Genomic DNA, 17,622 nt, shown 5'->3' with positions numbered 1-17,622 from the left:
ACTGCAAAGTTAGAAGTAAATGTGCAACTGCAATCTTTACCAGAAAGTCAGCCTCAGCTCTAAGCCCATTGTTCCATGCTAGGAGACTCCAAGATTCTACGAAACCTTTTGTGGGTTTGTTAGGGATTCAGAAAAAGAATCTGGCAACTGTCTATCTATGACATTCATTCTGATCCAGCTGTCTGTCCTCGGGCTACACTTCTTTAGACAGTTCTTCCAGCCTTCCTTGCCCAGTGCTGGGGGAGTCAGAAAGAAGCCAGGTCATAGCTGTTAGGTGGTCTAGAAGAAGACACAATGGCAGTGAACCCCGGGTTTAAACATTCCCACCAGAAAGAATGTATGATGGGTCAAGCAGCAAGCATTGGTTAACAGTTCATGCAAAGAATCCATATCTTACCAAAGTTTATGGTCCCGTCTCAGAAAACTAAAAGGTGGCCCGTTCAATCTCAGTGCTTAACTCTCAGGCTAGCTTTCTGTGAGGGTGCTGGCCATTAGGGAGATGGCAAGTAGAGGTAGAGAACATGGGTAAAATCCAACATGATGCGGTGGGTGCGTGCTGTGGGGGAATAATGAAAACATTCTTTCTTACAGAATGATTACGGAAAGGATGGTCTTTCTGGTGCCTCCAGCCACATAACCACAAAATCAATGGCTGCTCCTCCCAGCTGCGGTCTGAGCTCACTGCCCGTGATGGTGCTCACCGCTCTGGCTGCCCTGCTTTCTATATTGTTGGCAGAAACATCGTAGCTGCATCCGGAAAAACAGTATGAAAAGACAAAAGAAAACCAAGTATTTCTGTCCCCTGTCCTCTTGTATATCTGAAAATCCAGTTTTAAAAGCTCGGTTGAGAAACGGTTTGACCCAGCTGGAACTCTTTTGTTGTTTTTAAGAAAGCTTCTTGTGGCCCTCACGGGCTTCTGTTGAAGAACTGCTACAGGGCTAATTCCAAACTCAGAAGGCTCTGGGGCATGGTGCGTCTTAAGGGGACCATTTGTAACCTGGACTGCAAAGCAAGCTGAGCTTATGTTTTTGATGGTGATGATGGTGATGGTGGTGGTAATGATGATGATGATGATAGTTTTAACAGCTTCAACCCTGTTCTCTCTACTGGCTAGGAGCAGGAAATGCTATTGATAAGGATTCATCCATACCTTATTTAATAGCACTGAATTCTAAAGACATGACTGCAGCCTAGTGTGGACGGATAACAAGTGGAGGTTGGCCTCACGAGTGAACTTTGCAGACTCTATCTTGTACTAATGTTCACCTTTCTATGTATGTTCTACGGAGTGTTTATGTACTACAGACTGTTCTGTGATCCCCAGCAAAACAAAACAAAACAAAACAAAAATCCTTGGTCACATCTAAATGTAGAACCTCTCATTTAGCCCAGTAGAGGAGGGTGGGTGTGGCCCTCGAACAGCACCTGGATTGTTGACTGGCGCTCTCCCTAGCTTTGCTCGAGTGAGAAGCTGAATGTAGCTGAAGATCAACTTTTTACTGCCTCTTATACTTACGAGGTCACATGTAGAACAAGCGTTACCAACTATTAGCTTTCCAAGTATTCGCTTTCTACGTTTTGAAAGCAGCGATACTGACCCCACATTTTACTGATGGTTTAATCCACACAGCCGTTTCCCCTCCTCAGTAGCACTAGCTCCAGCATCAGCTTCATGTGTATGGCTCTCAAAAGCAGACCCCGAGAAGCCCAGTGCTTTAGCAGAAAGCTGCATCACATTTCTGTGGACAGGCAGGAGGAAACTGAACAGCCAACCATGTCTTATCTGTCTTGAAATCAAGGCTGCCTGTAAGGAATGGTTAGACACTTATAAAGAGTGCCACACTGGATGGTGATAGCCCCAGTACATTGGTTGTTGAGTTGTCTGGCACAGACAGCTTTGATTGGGACTGGCTGGCCATAAAAGATGGGATGGAGATATGCTACCCTCTCTGTTAAAGTCGAACCCTGCCAGGGCACATGGAAGCGTCTTTGCTCCTGACCACAACTTAGAAGAGTTTGGATTCAAGGTCATCAAACATCTCCTGTATATTGTTCTATGACCTTCATGACAGACTGTCCCACACAAGAGGAATGACAGGTTATGGATCTAGAGGGCCAACACGGGGTCTGGAAAGCTTAACTGATTGCCACAAATACACAGAACAGGAGGGGACACTTGAGCTGAGACATCTGACTTACTAGCCACACACCATCTCCTGGAGCCCCTCTCCTTGCCTGAGCAGACCCTTAGGTGTATGTCTGAAGACTGCTTTACATGGTCAGGCTCAGAATGTTAATGGTTGCATACTGGCAACTGTGTTTCCTGAAAAGTGAATAAAGGAGAGGAGAATCGTCTGTGCATTGAGCCCTGGGAGTATGATCTGGATTCTAACCCTTCCACAGAGCCGGGAGCCCTGTTGCAAACAGTCTCCTGATACCCTTTCTACTCTCTGAGGTTTGCCTTGGAAAAATAACGATTCACCTGGGGAGGGCCCCCTTTATAAATGTCTGAAGTACATTTATATCGAAATGTTAATGAATACCAATGTAAAATACTCAGTAGCAACCTTTAATCCTTTCACAATGTCTTTGAGGGGAATGCATCCAACATCCAAGTTACCTATCTGTGGGAAGTTCCATGAAGACTCATACATTGAATAAACACATTCGATGTGTCAAAACAGAATGCCAGTCATGAATGGAAGCATATCTCTTACCGATCATAGTTTTGTTTTAATTAAGGTATATGCATATATCTTCACTGGACTAATTGCATAAGGGTCTGATTAGATGTGGTCCACCATAGGAGTTTATTGATTATCCCCGCAGTATGCTGCAGCTGTAATTAGCTTCAGGGGACCAGAGAGGAAACAGGAGCCCTGTGCTAACAAGGGTAGCCTTCAGCAAGAACTCATAGATTGGCAACATACAAATTAAACTTTGAAAAGCTCTGTCACCAGTAAAAATCACATTTTCTTTCAGAGATAAAAGCATATCAGAGTTATCAAGTCCTCGATTTGAAAACAAGTTGCTGATGAAATAAATCCGTGGGAAGGGCCCCATTTAGGGACAACACATCAGAGACCGATACAAACCAAGGCAAGCATTTAGGCTTTCCATTTGCTGTGGTCTCAGGTTGACGATGTGCACTCAAAGAAGCGATTCATCTCAAGACTGGAACAGGGAAACATGGAGAGTCTTTTATGCACCGACTTCCTTCCTCTTGGAGCCCCACCCAATGAGCAGAAGTGATTGCCGACTTCCTGTCCCTCTGCTTTCCCTGGTCACAGACACAGGTTTCATCTGCTGAGGTTGGGTTCCTTGTAGAAAGTCCTTTGTGAAGTTGATTTTGCCATCCTAACTGACAGTTGTGTTCACACAGTGACTCAGAATCCAGCCTGTCCTACTTGGGGGAGAGACAAAGGTGACAGAGCCACATTGAGCAGAAGCACATTCATTCTGTTTGACCTTGAATGTCCTTGAGCAAATGGTGTTTGAGAATCTTTGAGAGCACAGGAGAGAAGTACATACCAGAGAGGGAATTCAGAATGCCGGCTGTTTATTTTTCCACGTCTGATTTTTTTTTTTCAAACCTCAAATTAAAAAAAAGTAGACTTAAAGATTGCATAGGTTATTTTTCATCAAATAAAGCGAATTGTATCTAGATGTAATTGGAGGGTGGTTTCTACATTATTTTTAAGGCAATTCCATACCTTGTAGCTAAACAGAATGTCTTAGTAGTTATAGCTTCAAGTTTATCCCAACACAGCACAAGGACCCTCCAGAGTCTTGCATTTAATGTGTGTGTTGTACAAGGCTGTCTTTGCCTGCACAAGGCTGGGTCATCTCAGCTGCACCACATTTCCCATGAGCCTCCTTGTCTCTAAATCAGACAACCCCAAACACCCCATCTGCTGAGTCAGAGAAATGAGAAGGGGGTGTTTGAACCAGTGTGCAGAGAAAGAGATGTAAAAGCGAGGGGGGTTATATAATTAGAAGATTACTTCCTTAGATTCCAACATAAACCTGCTTCAGTTATTACTTACAAAATAGTGGGCTCGGAGGACCTATCATTGGAACGTAAGCCTTTATTCATATACTCAGACATGCATGGCTTATTTGAATCAAAGTGCGGAGCAGAGAGGGGGTTGCTTAAATGAGCTCACATCTGCCTTTCCAATGCTGCTTTTGGTCTTCAAGATCCATGCCTCTGCTCTCTGCTGTCTTGGTCTGGCTCTTTACCTAAGCAGATGAGACCATGGGAGACCCATCTTTGTAGGAAAGGCCACAGTGGCAACAAATGGAAAGGAATTGCCATCCTCTGGGCACCATGACCCCAGGAGGCCCAGCTGCTGGGAACTCACAGGGTTTGGAGAAGTGAAGCAAAGTCAAGATGCAGCAAGAAGTCACAGTGGGTGGGTCCCTTGCTCTGCTGGTGTATCTTATTGATAGGAACATTCTTTAAAAAAAAAAAAAAAAAGCTAGTGTTCTGAGATAGCAGGAGTTCCTCTGTAGAGAGGGCACTAGAACTAGTGTCTGCGTGACTAATGAGGGGCTTTGCTTTTAGACACTAAGGTAAAAGGCTAGGAAATAATGTGGGAGTTTGTCTGGACAACCCTAGAAGCTTTATTTCTTCTCTCCCATCCCGAGCAAGGAATCTCGTATCTCTATCTGACAGGTCTTGAGCTTGACACGGCTTTTCTTATTGAGCGAGTATAAGTCTGTTGTCTAGGATTCTTCTTGAACTGTTACCTCAGAATAATAGTCTTACCACAGAGGCCTTACTCCCATGGGCTTGCAACTGCCTGTTCCCTGCCGTGTGCCCTACAGGATGGTGATTTCCCACGGAGAGATGTTGGTCCGTTACCTTCCCATTGCTTACAGAAGCCTCTGTGCCTCTCTTTTTCTGTTATTGCCAATGCATATCACATCACAGAGGCCCCTCCTATCTATTCTCCACCCGTCAGTTTAAGCTCAGTGCTGCCAGAATCCATCCGAGTTCTATCAGATGCTCATTTTGTGGAAGAAGACGTGCCTCGGGAGCCAGATGATAAAAGCCTGGAGTCAGGCACTTCCTGCTCCCTTGAGATCCTTCTTTTTCACTCTGGTACCCTGCCTCCTATACCCTCATGGGGATCCCTTTGGTATCGCTGGAGCTCTCTGATAGTCCATACTTTTTCCCAGTGGCAGTTGATCATCTAGGTATGCCACCTGCATTTCTGATGAATCCTGAGACCCAGCCCAGAGGGGTGGGGAAGGCACACGAACCCAGTTCCAATAAACTGCCTGCAGAGTGCAGCAGCCTGCTGACAGTCATCAAGGCCCCAGAAGCCCCTGAGGTCTGTCTCCAAGCTCATTTGACCAACGCAGCTGTGACTTCGGCTGTCTGCCTCTGGCAGGTGCTGGTATCAGCATCTCATCCCACTGCCATGAGGAGGAGTCATTTTTACTCAAGGGCAGCTACCAAGCTCAGCACCAGCATCAATAGAAAGGATTCTCTGGGTTTTCTCTGGATCTTTCTTACCCGTTCCCACTTTGATTTTATAGAAGATGCCAGGAGCCTTGACCAGAGACTGACAGTTTCCCTCTGAACACTAATCCCAGCTTGTTGCCTTCCTTTGTAGGTACAACCCATAGTAGGTACTTTTAAAATGTCAGTTGCCTAAAAAACACACCAAAGGGCTTCCTTGTGCCCCATGGCAGCAACAGTTATCCAGCCACATAGCTGTGCTGGTCTTGAATAGTGCTTTCAGTAGACTATTATGATACTGAGATTGCCCTGGGTCTAGGAAAGTGATCAGATACCCATGTCTCCTGCCAAGAACTGAGACATAGACACCCATCCTGAGAGGGACTGAGTGTCCCAGCTAATCCCAACAGATTGACTGCCAGTGAGCCTACAGAGATTTTAACCTCTGTTAAATCTTGCTGCTTGGTGAAATCATTCAGTCTGATGCCCTCTATAATACATAGACTATGGGCAAGGTCTCCAAGAGACCTGTCTCAGTCCTTGTCTGGACGCAGCAAAGCCACCCTCAGTCTGAGCCTCAAATGGGCATGAGCATGTATGTACAGGTGTGCCAGTGGGGAGGTCACAGAGGTCTGAGCCAGCTTAGGCGCTGTGGAAGAAGAGACTCAGCTGCTTTAGGCTGGGGACAGTAAAAGGTAGGACTTCTTTTAAAATGATTTTAGCACAGAAAATAATGGGTCTCACGATTACATCCTCACAGCCAATAGGGCTCATGATTACATCATCATAGCTCATGGGTGTCGTGATTACATCACCAAAACTCATGGGTCTCGTGATTACATCATCAAACACATCATCCCGTTCATGCTTTTTTCAGACTGCTTTCTTCTGTCGCTCTCAATCTCGCGGTCGATCTTTATCAGGGCCTGTATAAATAGCAAAATTCTGAATGTGTACAAGGATGTCCACCACAAATAACACAGGCCCCAAAGTTCAAGTGAATCGGCACGAAGAACAGGAAACCTGATGGATGCTCTACTATAGGAAATCCAGATGGTTTTGTTGTTGGTTGTTTTTTAACAGTAGTAAAAAGTGGTCACTAGAAACTAGATCAGTATGGTGATTGTTGCAAGGACAGGTAAAGGCCACCTCTCTCTCCCATCTCCTCCTCACCTGGGAGGGGCTGTCTGATGTATGGTCCATCACCAGCATCATCTAGGCACAAAAAGTGTGATCTGAGTTTGGGTTTTATTTGGGTTTTTACTGGTCAGGTGTAACTGGTGACTTTTAGAGAGAGAGAGAGAGAGAGAGAGAGAGAGAGAGAGAGAGAGAGAACTGTAAAAGTGGCTCACAAAACACCCTGCCTTCTCTGGCTGCGGTCTTCCTGCAGTCAAGCACTTCTGCTGTGATTTTCTGGATTCAGAAAGAGCTGATGTCCTCAGAGAGTTGAAAATCCAGAGCCTTGCAGCTTCCCTAATTATCTGTCTTTTCTCTCTTCTCCATCACCCAGGGGACACAAAACGCTGCTCATCACACAGCCTGCTTGAAAGAGTTTCCTGTCTTGTGCACATTATCCCTTGATATTGAAATTATTTTCTCTGTTTAATCCGGCTCCTGCTGAGAAGCTGTGTGGGATTTAGGGTGCAGGGTTTTCTCTTGTACTTTCTAGTGGGGTTGAATCTTTTCCTCCTAACCCGAGGGTAGGTCTCAGCTGCTGCTGTTCTGTTTCATGCAGAAGACAGCTTCTGATCCAGGGAATATCTTCACAATTCTGACCTGATCAGGGGCCATAAAGGATGCAGTCTCCTCAGAGCCAGGGTAAGAAGAGTGGGCTTGGTTAAGAAGTCTCAGGTTAGGAGAGGGTCATGTTCCTTTGGCATCCATGTTACCTTGCGTTTCCAGGGCTTTCCACAGAGGATTTTCCACAGAGGAAGGGGCGCTTGCCTTGCTGAGTGTCAGATCTCCTGGAGACAACTGTACATCTCCCCAGGTTGCCCATCCTTCTTCACACTGCTGTTTGGACCTCACTTCATGCTTCAGAGGACCGCCTAAGCATAGAAGGACATGGCTTTCCATTTGAACTTTGACAGAGATTCTGTGATGTTTGAATTATCTGTCTGCCTCTTGCTCAAACCCAATAGTGTATGTAGTCCCTCTGGCCCCCTCCACCCCAGAATATCCTAATAAACATTCTTTTCTTTTATATAAAAATGGCTTATATTAGTTACTGTATTTATCTTGGCGACAAAATTCCTGACAGAAGCAATTTAAGGATATATTTCAGCCCACATTTGGGAAGGTACAGTGCTCACTGAGGACAACATGGCAGCAGAACATAGCCTGTGACTCCTCACATCACTATAGACCAAGAATCAGAAAACTCAGGCAGCAACTGCAGCCAGACTATAACCCTGAAGGTTCACCATCCAGCAACCTCTGCTCTTCAGCTAAGTCCCACCACCTCAAGGTTCCAAAACCTTCTGAAATAATGCCCCCAACTGGAAACCGCAAGTTCAAAGCTATGAATTTATGAGGAACATGTCACATTCAAACCATAACACAGGTGCTATGAGATCTTTTGCTTTTACACTAATGTTTTAAAAAATGACGTCATAAAAAATTCTTTTTGAAACAGAGTCTCCCTGTTCAGCCCTGGCTAGCCTGGAACTTGCTATGTAGATCAGGCTGGCCTCCACACAGAGAGATCTTCCTGCCTCTGTCTCTCCAATGCTACAATTAAAAGTGTATGCAGCACCACATCAGAGATGCTAAAACTTAAAAGGTTACAGAGGTCTTCACATTGGACATGCTGGTATTGGGAGTGGCCAGCCAGAAAGGATATAGTGTGCTGACACAAAGCTTGTGTCACTGCTTCCAACCTGGACACTACTGGCATGGCTGACAATATAGTTACTAGGCAAGAGAAGACGGGCCAGGTCCTGGACAGCATCAATGATGGATAGCATCCCTGGACACCCCGTCTTCAAGTATTTACAAACACTAACAAATGTTCACTTAGATGACCTTCCCCACCACTGGTTGAAAGCTGCTGCTTCGACCCAATTTGATGAGAGTTGTAAGAGGAATTAGGTTTAATGTAGGGGCCACAGCTGACATTTAAATTCTGTCTGCTAAAGTCAATTTTATTATCACATTACTGAGATATGATCTCTAGTTACCCTCATACACATGAATAACTCGTATAGACTTGCAGATAGTATTTTTATGAAAGGAAATGATTTATCAGGGAAGTTTTTCTTATTTCCAGTATTTAGGTCAATTCCTGGCCAAGAAAGCCACTGTGGTCCCAGATTTCTTTGTATTGGGACCTGGAGACAGGTCTCCCATCTTCCTGGTGGGTGGCTGTCACGTGTCCTCTTCTCCGCCAGAACTCAGTAAAGCGGAATGTTTAGACACAAGGACCATAATGAAGTTTCCCACCGTTGTGTGCCTCAGGATTCATTCGATTATAATCTGAGGAGTGGGGAGGCTTGACATCTGTGTGAGACAGAGGCATGCGTGGTGTTTCGTTTGGGTTTCTGTGGACCCACTTTATGTTTATTATCATACACTAGTTATTATGGATTTCACCCCAGCAATTTTGTACATGTGTGTAACATATGTGTGATCACATTACCCTGTTAGGCCCCCTTCCCACTCCTGCTGATCCCTTTCTTCTTCTCCGTTATCCCCAAACCCCGGTCTACTCTCATGTCTCTTTTTGCCTTTGCCTTTCGGTTACTTGGTGAGTTTAATTAGCTTTGTTTACAGGAGTGTGGTTAGGGGGTTATTTACAGAAGCCTGGACACTTTGCTGGTTCTCAGCAACCATTAGTTACCTCTAAAACCTCAGGGACAGATAGGTCTTCCTGAGGATGTTGACAAGCCCAGTCTTGTGAAGATCAAGAGAAAGGCTTTTGCTGCTGCCTTAAACTAAACAGTGTGACAGCCATGTCCTGTCCAGAAACGGCATCCCCCAGCACTCCACCCATCCCCGTTCCTCCATTCTTCCTGCCCTCTCTTGTGTGATGTTGCTTGAGTCTGCATGTGTGTGTGCGGGCGCACACGTGTGCATGTGTGTCATTAAGGCTAAACATTCAGCTACCATATATTCTCAGCACTTTGATGGTTATGACTTTCTGCTCATAGCAAAAAAAAAAAAAAAAAAAAACCAAACCAAGCCTTGCTTACCAGTGCCAGTCTGTAAGCATAAAGATAAATATCCAGAAGGCCATCTGAGAGCCTCATCTTGTCTATCTTGCAAAACACCAGCAAGGGCTTCCACACTATGGCCGGTGACATCCTCAGTTTTTGGTGTTTTTCTCTTGATTTGTTTATCCAGACTGGCTTCCCTCCTCCCTTGAGTCTGATATCAAATATCCAATTATAGGGTGATTACACTCAGACCCTTCAGAATTTCTGGGTCTGTTTAGGTTGGAAGCATTCGGAACTGTGTAATAAAAACCATAACTCCCAGGTTCTGGGATTCTCTTGGAGAATGACATAGAAAAACCTGACTCAGGTCAGGTTGCTCAGGGCTAACTCAGGTAGGCTGAGCCTCTAGGGCAGGGCGGAGGTAGGGCATTGCCACCAGCAGAAACAAGGCAAGAGCAGCCTGCAGTGCAGCAGCATGGACCTGAGGACCTTCAGGGTCCTCCACCTGTGCCATCCATTCATATTCTAATCATCTTCTGAACGCAGCCAAGTCCCCAAGACACCGGTGATAGAAATTTTAGGAGCTGGAACAAGAAATGTCTAATAAAACCCAGAGAGAAATGCCAAGAAAGCAAATAAAAATTGTGACAGGAACAAGATACAAGACTGCCTGTGTCTGGTGATATAAATAAAGCATAAACGAAAAAACACAGCGAGGTGAAGGATAAGAGCGGGAGGAGCCATAAAAGTCCCATAAACCACAGCGCGCAAGGCCGGATGCACCAAGGGGTTTCAGCTCAGGGAGATTCCTCCCGTGCAGGCTGGCAGAGGAGGGAATCGCCACACTTAAAAAGTGAAGTGAACTTTGGCCTCCGATTGCTCAGATGAGTACATATATATAGTAATGGTATTTTTTTTCTTTAAGATTTTTAAAATGTGTGTATGCGAATACGTACGTGCCCATGTATGTTCCTGTGCACCCGGGGGCTAGAGGAGCGTGCCGTATCCCTTGAAGCTGGAGTCGCAGGCCTCTGCCAGGACACCATACTTGCTACATGGTTGATGCGATCTCACCTCTGATCTTCATGACGCTGCCGTGCTCTTAACCACCAGGCACTTCAACCACACTGGACTTGGAAACTCCCCTCTGGAAGTGTCCTAATTTAAAATCACACCCCTGGGAGCCACCATCCCACTGCAAGGAGTCCATCCCAAATACTTCTGCAGTGTGCCCAAATCCACGCAGGAGAGTTTCCTATCATCCTACCACAGGATGACGTAGCGGGTCAAATAACTGGAAAAGATCGGAAAAGGAAACACTATACACCCGTTTTGTTATTTTTATTATTTTTTTTTAAGTTTTTGACAATTTCATACACGTGTCCGAAATATTTTGATCAGATTCACTTCATTGCCCTTGTTGTTAGATCGCCCCGCCCCCGGAAGTCCTCTTTCCAGCTAGGGTCTCTCCTACCTTCTTATTTTTATGATAATATTCATCATAAAAATAATATTTTTATGATAATATTTATCATAAAATAATAATAATATCAATATGATATTGATAATTTTTATGATCCACCGAATTCACTTAGGGTTGCTTGCATGAACATGAATGGTGGGGGGTGTTTATTAGAATCTGGCCAAGTTCCCCGTGACTATACTACTGAGGACGATAAGTCAGAGTCCCCAGAAGCTCGTTAACTTCCGGGACGATTTTTGAGAGGTAGCTGTAAACAGACTGAAAATGTGAGCTACTGTAATAGTCGCGTCAAAAGCAAAAGGGTGGGGAGATGTAAACGCTGGTCTTATTTTTATACTCATGAATGTAACAAATAATGTTTATACTGATAAATGTAAAAAGTGACGACAGATGACAGAAAATTAGGTGACAAGAGCTGATAAAAGCAGGCAAGAGATTCTAAGTCTATTATAGCTACAGGATACAGATGTGACTTCGTGACCAGTGGGCAGATGATAGGATATAACAGAGCTAAAATATAGATAGATAAGTACATAGAAATAGAAAAAGAGCTGCCGATAGATCATAAATGAACGGTAGACACGTGATAGATATCAATATGTGAGAGTATTTATTTATTTATTTACTTTTTGGTTTTCCGAGACAGGGTTTCTCGATGTAGCCCCGGCTGTCTTGGAACTCACTCTGTAGGCCAGGCTGGCCTCGAACTCAGAAATCCACTTGCCTCTGCCTCCAAAGTGCTGGGATTAAAGGCGTGCGCCACCACTGCCTAACTGAGAGTTTTTACTAAAGTAAGTCTTTACTATGTCCACATATTTTTACTACTTGTGCTTCGGAGAATAAGAAACAGAGGAAACCCGGAATGTATCACGCCTGCCACGGCCTCAGCTTCCAAGTCCTACTATATAGAAAGAAGAGGTGATGACCCTCTCTGCCTCAGAGCTCTCTGAAGGCTAAAGTTCCCTCCTACAGCCACACATCCCAGGAAGCAAGCAAGCGGCAGCAGCATCCCTGCAGCACCTCCTGCAAGATTAATTGCCTCAATTTTGGGAAGAAACACCTCCAGACACCTGGTGTGTGCTGTGTGCATGGCAGAGTTATAAAAATCCCTCACCCAGTGGCTGGAGATTCAGGATGAATCAGCTCCAGGCAGGGCTTTCCCAGTCCAGGGGAGGTTGGGTCAGCTCTTACCAGGATGTAACCAGCCCTGAGGACACTTTCCTGAGGGGCTCCTGAAGAGCCACTGAGAGTTCACATGCACCATGCCCAAGATGGACAGGCTGCATGCCTGAGATCATGACAGCTCTCACTGCAACCCCAGCTTCAAGGTAGAATCTGTTTTCAATTTGCAATGGAAGAGGCTGCGTCTCAGAGAAGGCACAGAGTTGGTGCAAAGCCACACCACCAAGGAGGGATGAATTTTTTTTTAAAACCTTTGTCCAAGGCCAGCATCCAGATAAACTATGGTAGCTCTGCACTCAGGCCTGTGGGGAGGCCGTCTCCTGGCTGCTGAGCAGGAAAGGTCAAGAGAACACACAGTGTCTCCACACATGCATGCTGCAGTCTCCTCCACCCACATTTGGAGCTACGGCTTGAGAACAGCCCAAGTTGGTAGACTGTGGCATGAGCTTGTCTCAGAAGATAATTAGATCCCCTCCCTCGCCTGGAGGAGAAGAATAGCAGATTAAAAAAGAAATATGACAAGCCGTCGGAGTGCCGGGACTGCTCCCCCGAGAAAGAGCCACGCTTCCATTTCTGTCCCTCGTTCCAGACATGGAACCAATTAAAGTAGCTGCAATGTACACATTTAAACCAAGTGACAAAAGCCAGCTGAAGTGTTTTTAAAGAGCCACTTTGCCCACAAACTAAACCCAAAGAAGCTGAACTGGCCCATTACCCTGTAACTGTGCAAGTACAAGACTCTGCTCCGAGGTATCGAGGGGCATCTCAGGTGCCCCAACAGCCATCCCTGTATACCACTTGCCTCTTGGACTGTAACTGACTTAGTGACACATGGGAGAGGTGAGGCAGACATGGTTTGTATTTCTGACCCCTGGCAAGGCGCTGCCTTAGGGAAGTTTTGTCCATTCCTGGCCCTAGTATTAGCTCTCTCTCTCCCAGTCCTTCTCCACACTTGGACAACTCTGAGAGAGGCAGCACTCTCTCCTCTGAGAAGCCCCACACAGGATCAGTGCAGATCCCTCTGTCTCGTCGCCTCAGAACTGAGTCGTCCTAAGTGTGCAGACTGAGATCAGCCTGTGCGTCAGCTTCCCGTTACTGAAGCAAATCCCTCTGGTCTCCACACACACAATGTGGTGTGCACACCCCCAGGGCACACACAACAAATAAATTTGACTGAACTGGAGAGTCAGTGTGAGTCGGTTCCATTATTATATGTGTATGAAAAAATAAATTAAAATTTAAAAAGATAGGGTAACTGGAGTCTTAGGAATAACACTCAATCTAACCTGACCTCTACATGTGTGTGTTCAAACATCTACATCATCTACACCTGTGTCATCTACATCTACACACACACACACACACACACACACACACATATCCATACATACACACATATACACATACACACACATACATACATACATACATACATACAACTATACACCCATACATACATACACACACACACATACACACACACATACATACACACATATACACATACACACACACATACACACATACATACATACACATACATACATACACACACACACAACCATATACCCATACACCTATACATACATACATACAACTGTACAACTGTACACACATACACCCATAAACCCATACATACATACACACAACCATATAACCATACATACATACAACCACACACACATACATATATACATACATATAAGAGAATATGTGAGAGATTGACTGATGGATTGGTGATTGATTGGTTAGTCCATCACTGGAGCAAATCTTGGCAAAACCATCCACCTCCTAATTAGACATAAATAGACAAGGAGGAAAGGCCTGGGTCCCACAATCCCCTGCAAGGGCACACCTCCAAAGTCTTCAGCCTCCTCACTAGGCCCCACCTGTCAAAGCTCACACCTCCTCCCTACAGCACCAGTGCCTGGGTCAGTCGGTCCTTCAACATACAGGTCCTTGGGAGACACAGGAACCACACTCTATCAGTGGTGACGGAAAGTGGGTTCTGTCTGCAGTTGTAGAAGGATTGACTCAAGCTGAGAGTCCCCCACCCCCAAAAGTTCTCCAAACTGAGAAGAAAATGTGAAGCAGATAAGAAACAGGTAACACATATCCACACAGCCCGGTTTTCGTCCCCTTGAGAGAGGATCCCGGGCTGTGGCACTCACAGTATCGTAAGAGGAGAGAAGCAAGACCTGACAGTTGATTTGTGATCCCTTCTGTCCCGGGGCTCTCAGGTGATGTCTCCTAGGGGAAATGGATTCAGTTTGCACGACGTCTTCACACGCAAGCTGTTTCTGGCTCTTCCCACCAGCCATGTGGGATTGAGATCATCTTCAATCTTCATTCTGTGTATGCACAGTAAGGTCCTGCACACGTTTGTTGGTCAACAGCAGACAGTTCCTTCAGCTCAGCGTCTCTCAGCCCTCCCTTCAACACTGGGGCCTCCTATGATTTCCTGACTTGCTTTCATGACCTCTTCCAACTCCGAAACTGCAAGGCATTTTAATAGACAAGGCACTATCCACTTCTGCAGTGCACATCTGCATACTTGAATATATTTGGGGAGCTTTAAAGGCAATTTCTACAGAATACTAAGAGTCCTTTGCAACACTCTCTACTATAATTTAAGAGATTGTCCATGTCAGATACACAGCAAAGGGCTGCCAGCAATGGCTTCATGTGATAGCTGTTTGCTCACTCGTCTGATAGATGGGCTGGTGGTTTCCTCAGCGGGCACTAAAATGTCCTAAAGTCAACCAAGGTGTGGAGGCTGAAGCAACTCACATTGAGTGTACTGCTACTGTCAGTGGGATCACTGTCTGCACAAGGAGTCCTCACATCCAGCTTCACTTCTCCAGTAAACCCTGCACACAGACATCAAGTCCTGTCGACCAGGTGCTCTCTAGATCCTACAGGTCTGTCCACAGCTCCCACCATGAACCCACTTCCATTTTGGTTTCTGATTGGCTTCATCTTTTCCCAATTGGAGCCAAAGATTATTTCTCCAGGGTGCCCTCTTCCCCCTCTTCCACTAATGGCTTACACAAATTCAGGTACCACAATAAATCTCTGTAGCTCCCTGGGGGCAGACACACCTGTCTCAGTTTTGCTGATGAGGAAACAGACTCCTGTTAAGTAACTTGGCACAGTCTCATGAGTAAGAAGGAGCCCCAGGCTTCGGGTGCGGGAAGGTGGCTGGTCTTAGAAGCTGTATCTTGGGTTATCTTGGCTCTGGTAAGTCATGCCATTTATCCAGGCCACAAAAGGATTAGATCCTTGAGGAAACTTGTAGAATTAAGTTCATAATCTCTGAGTCTATGGAAATCAGAGTATGTGCTTGGCCTGTTCTTTTCTTAATTTGCTTTGCTGAGAGTGAGATGTTGTCCTCTTGATACTCAATTTGTTGGTGATATTTTAAAGGGATTTACTCAGATTTGTCCCAGTCCTTCACAAGAACAGTCGGATCTTGTTCTCTGCCCTCTGCTGATCTGTCCCTTCTGGAGAACTCATCTACTCCAGTTCTCAGCTTCAGCACACACACACACACACACACACACACACACACACACACTGCACTCCTCACTCAGCTTCCAGTATGCCTAGCCTCTGACAAAGACCATGCCATCTCCTTGAACCCTTTGCCCACACAGGCATCACTGTCCCTCCCTCCCATCCTTCAGCCTTCCTGGCAGACATTAATGCTTGCCCTTTTCCAGGCATCCTTATAGGTACTGGGTACAGTTGAGAAAAAGAAACAGGTCTGTCTTCTCATTGAACCTACATAATCATGGGTGGAGTGTTCATGATGGCAACTTAGCAAGAAAACGTGACAATGACACCTGTCATTTGGCAAAAGATAAAATCCATGAAATATGAAACCTTGCTGGTGCCGTTATCTGTTATCTGGTTGGCTCTGAGGATGAGGCGAGCTGACACAGGTAATCAGCTTTTGTTGTGGAACCAGCACCACAGACATACACAGTGTTTATCACTGTGAGGGAAGACCTGGGTTCTGGTTGTCATCTGGGTGACTGGGTGACTGGGTGACCAGAGGATGTCTCTTTGAGAATGTTCTCACATTTAAAGTCCAAGTAGGTTCTATTTTGTTGTTTGTTTGTTTGTTAAGAGACCCTTGATGCAGGAAAGAAACAACATAAGTCAGGGCACAGCATGGCCAAGGTGGGAGTGGTTAGGTGTGATGCAGAAGAAAGTAGTCTAGCCAATATGGCTGTGCCAAGTTACTGTGGGGTTGGAGGCAGAGCATGGCACGCCAGAGGCAGTGCGAAGAATCAGGCTGTGGCCATGGTCCTGAAGACCCCCAAACTTGGGAGACCCTTCCTCAAGTCTCAGGAAATCACAACCACCCCAAAACCACAGGAAACCATACCTGGATGCAATCAGCAGAGGTTTATTAGGGAAGAAAGCTGGCAGCCAGTGGTCTAACTACACACTCACGCAGGAGTAGAGTTCGACCCTGCCAGCCAGTCTGAGGAGGGCTTTAAAGGGAAAAACCACAAACGAGGGGAGTGGGAAGGGGGGTGACGGGTTTTCAAGGATATAAAACATAAAATGGTGGAACATTTCAGAGGTACTCACCCTAAATGATTAGAGTCATGTGAAAATCACTCTGCACACTCATTCTTCTCAAAAATGTAGTCTTACCATGTCATTACCAACTATTTCAGGTTAAATATTTCTCACTTCCTCCAGTCACAGCCCTACCTAGATGACTTGTATTTTTTTATGGTCAGGAATGTGTCTTCCTGCTTTGGGCTTTTCCACCCACAGGTGGGTCTACTGCCTGAGGCTTGAGGAATGTAATCCAGCAAGTGTCCTCTGATTCAGGGATAATGTCCTTCACCCGGAATGTGTCCCGGGGCAGTGAAGGTCTGAAAACTTATTTTCAGTTCCGAGTTCTGGAACCTGCACTTTTTCTGCCCAGGTCTAAGGGCAAAGAAAAAGTCTATATATATTTCATAAAATGGTCTTTATAATTTTTCACTCTACAGTCCATGCCCAAAGGACATCTGGGATGCTCACAGAGCACAAGGGAGCAGTGGACACAGGGAAGGAAAGCTGGCTGAGCCGCACCCCAGAGGTAAGGGTGAGCTGGGGCAGCTCCCAGGCTAAGCTAAAGCACCAGGCCCAGGATGGCTCCTGCGCAGGAGAGGAGGACATGAAGGAGGATCCTGTAGTCAACAGCCTCAAACTTCCTCATGCCCTCTGGCTGGCTTTTCTCCTTGCCTTGGCCAATGGGGTGTGGTCTTCCCTCTGCTCTGTGGTTCAGCAAGGTGTCTTCCCCCATGCACCTTGATGAACCACACCC

General features: G+C 45.7%; 1 protein-coding gene across 7 annotated transcripts in view; it reads left to right on the top strand.

Annotated features, from left to right (window-relative positions):
* Gfra1 (GDNF family receptor alpha 1) overlaps positions 1–6,473 on the top strand; it is a 217,590-nt gene extending 211,117 nt beyond the window's left edge. For all 7 annotated transcript variants that reach the window (XM_076925869.1, XM_076925841.1, XM_034502051.2 and 4 more), the window contains one exon: positions 592–6,473. In XM_076925869.1, the coding sequence (XP_076781984.1) occupies positions 592–747 (156 nt within the window). In that variant the 3' untranslated portion in view covers positions 748–6,473. The remainder of the gene's footprint in view (positions 1–591) is intronic.
* The last annotated feature ends 11,149 nt before the right edge of the window (positions 6,474–17,622 follow it).

This window comes from Arvicanthis niloticus, chromosome 1, assembly GCF_011762505.2.
Source record: "Arvicanthis niloticus isolate mArvNil1 chromosome 1, mArvNil1.pat.X, whole genome shotgun sequence".
In the NCBI taxonomy this organism is placed as follows: Eukaryota; Metazoa; Chordata; class Mammalia; order Rodentia; family Muridae; genus Arvicanthis; species Arvicanthis niloticus.
The sequence above is the reverse complement of the archived record's forward strand: the minus strand, read 5'-3'. Positions and strand labels throughout refer to the sequence as shown.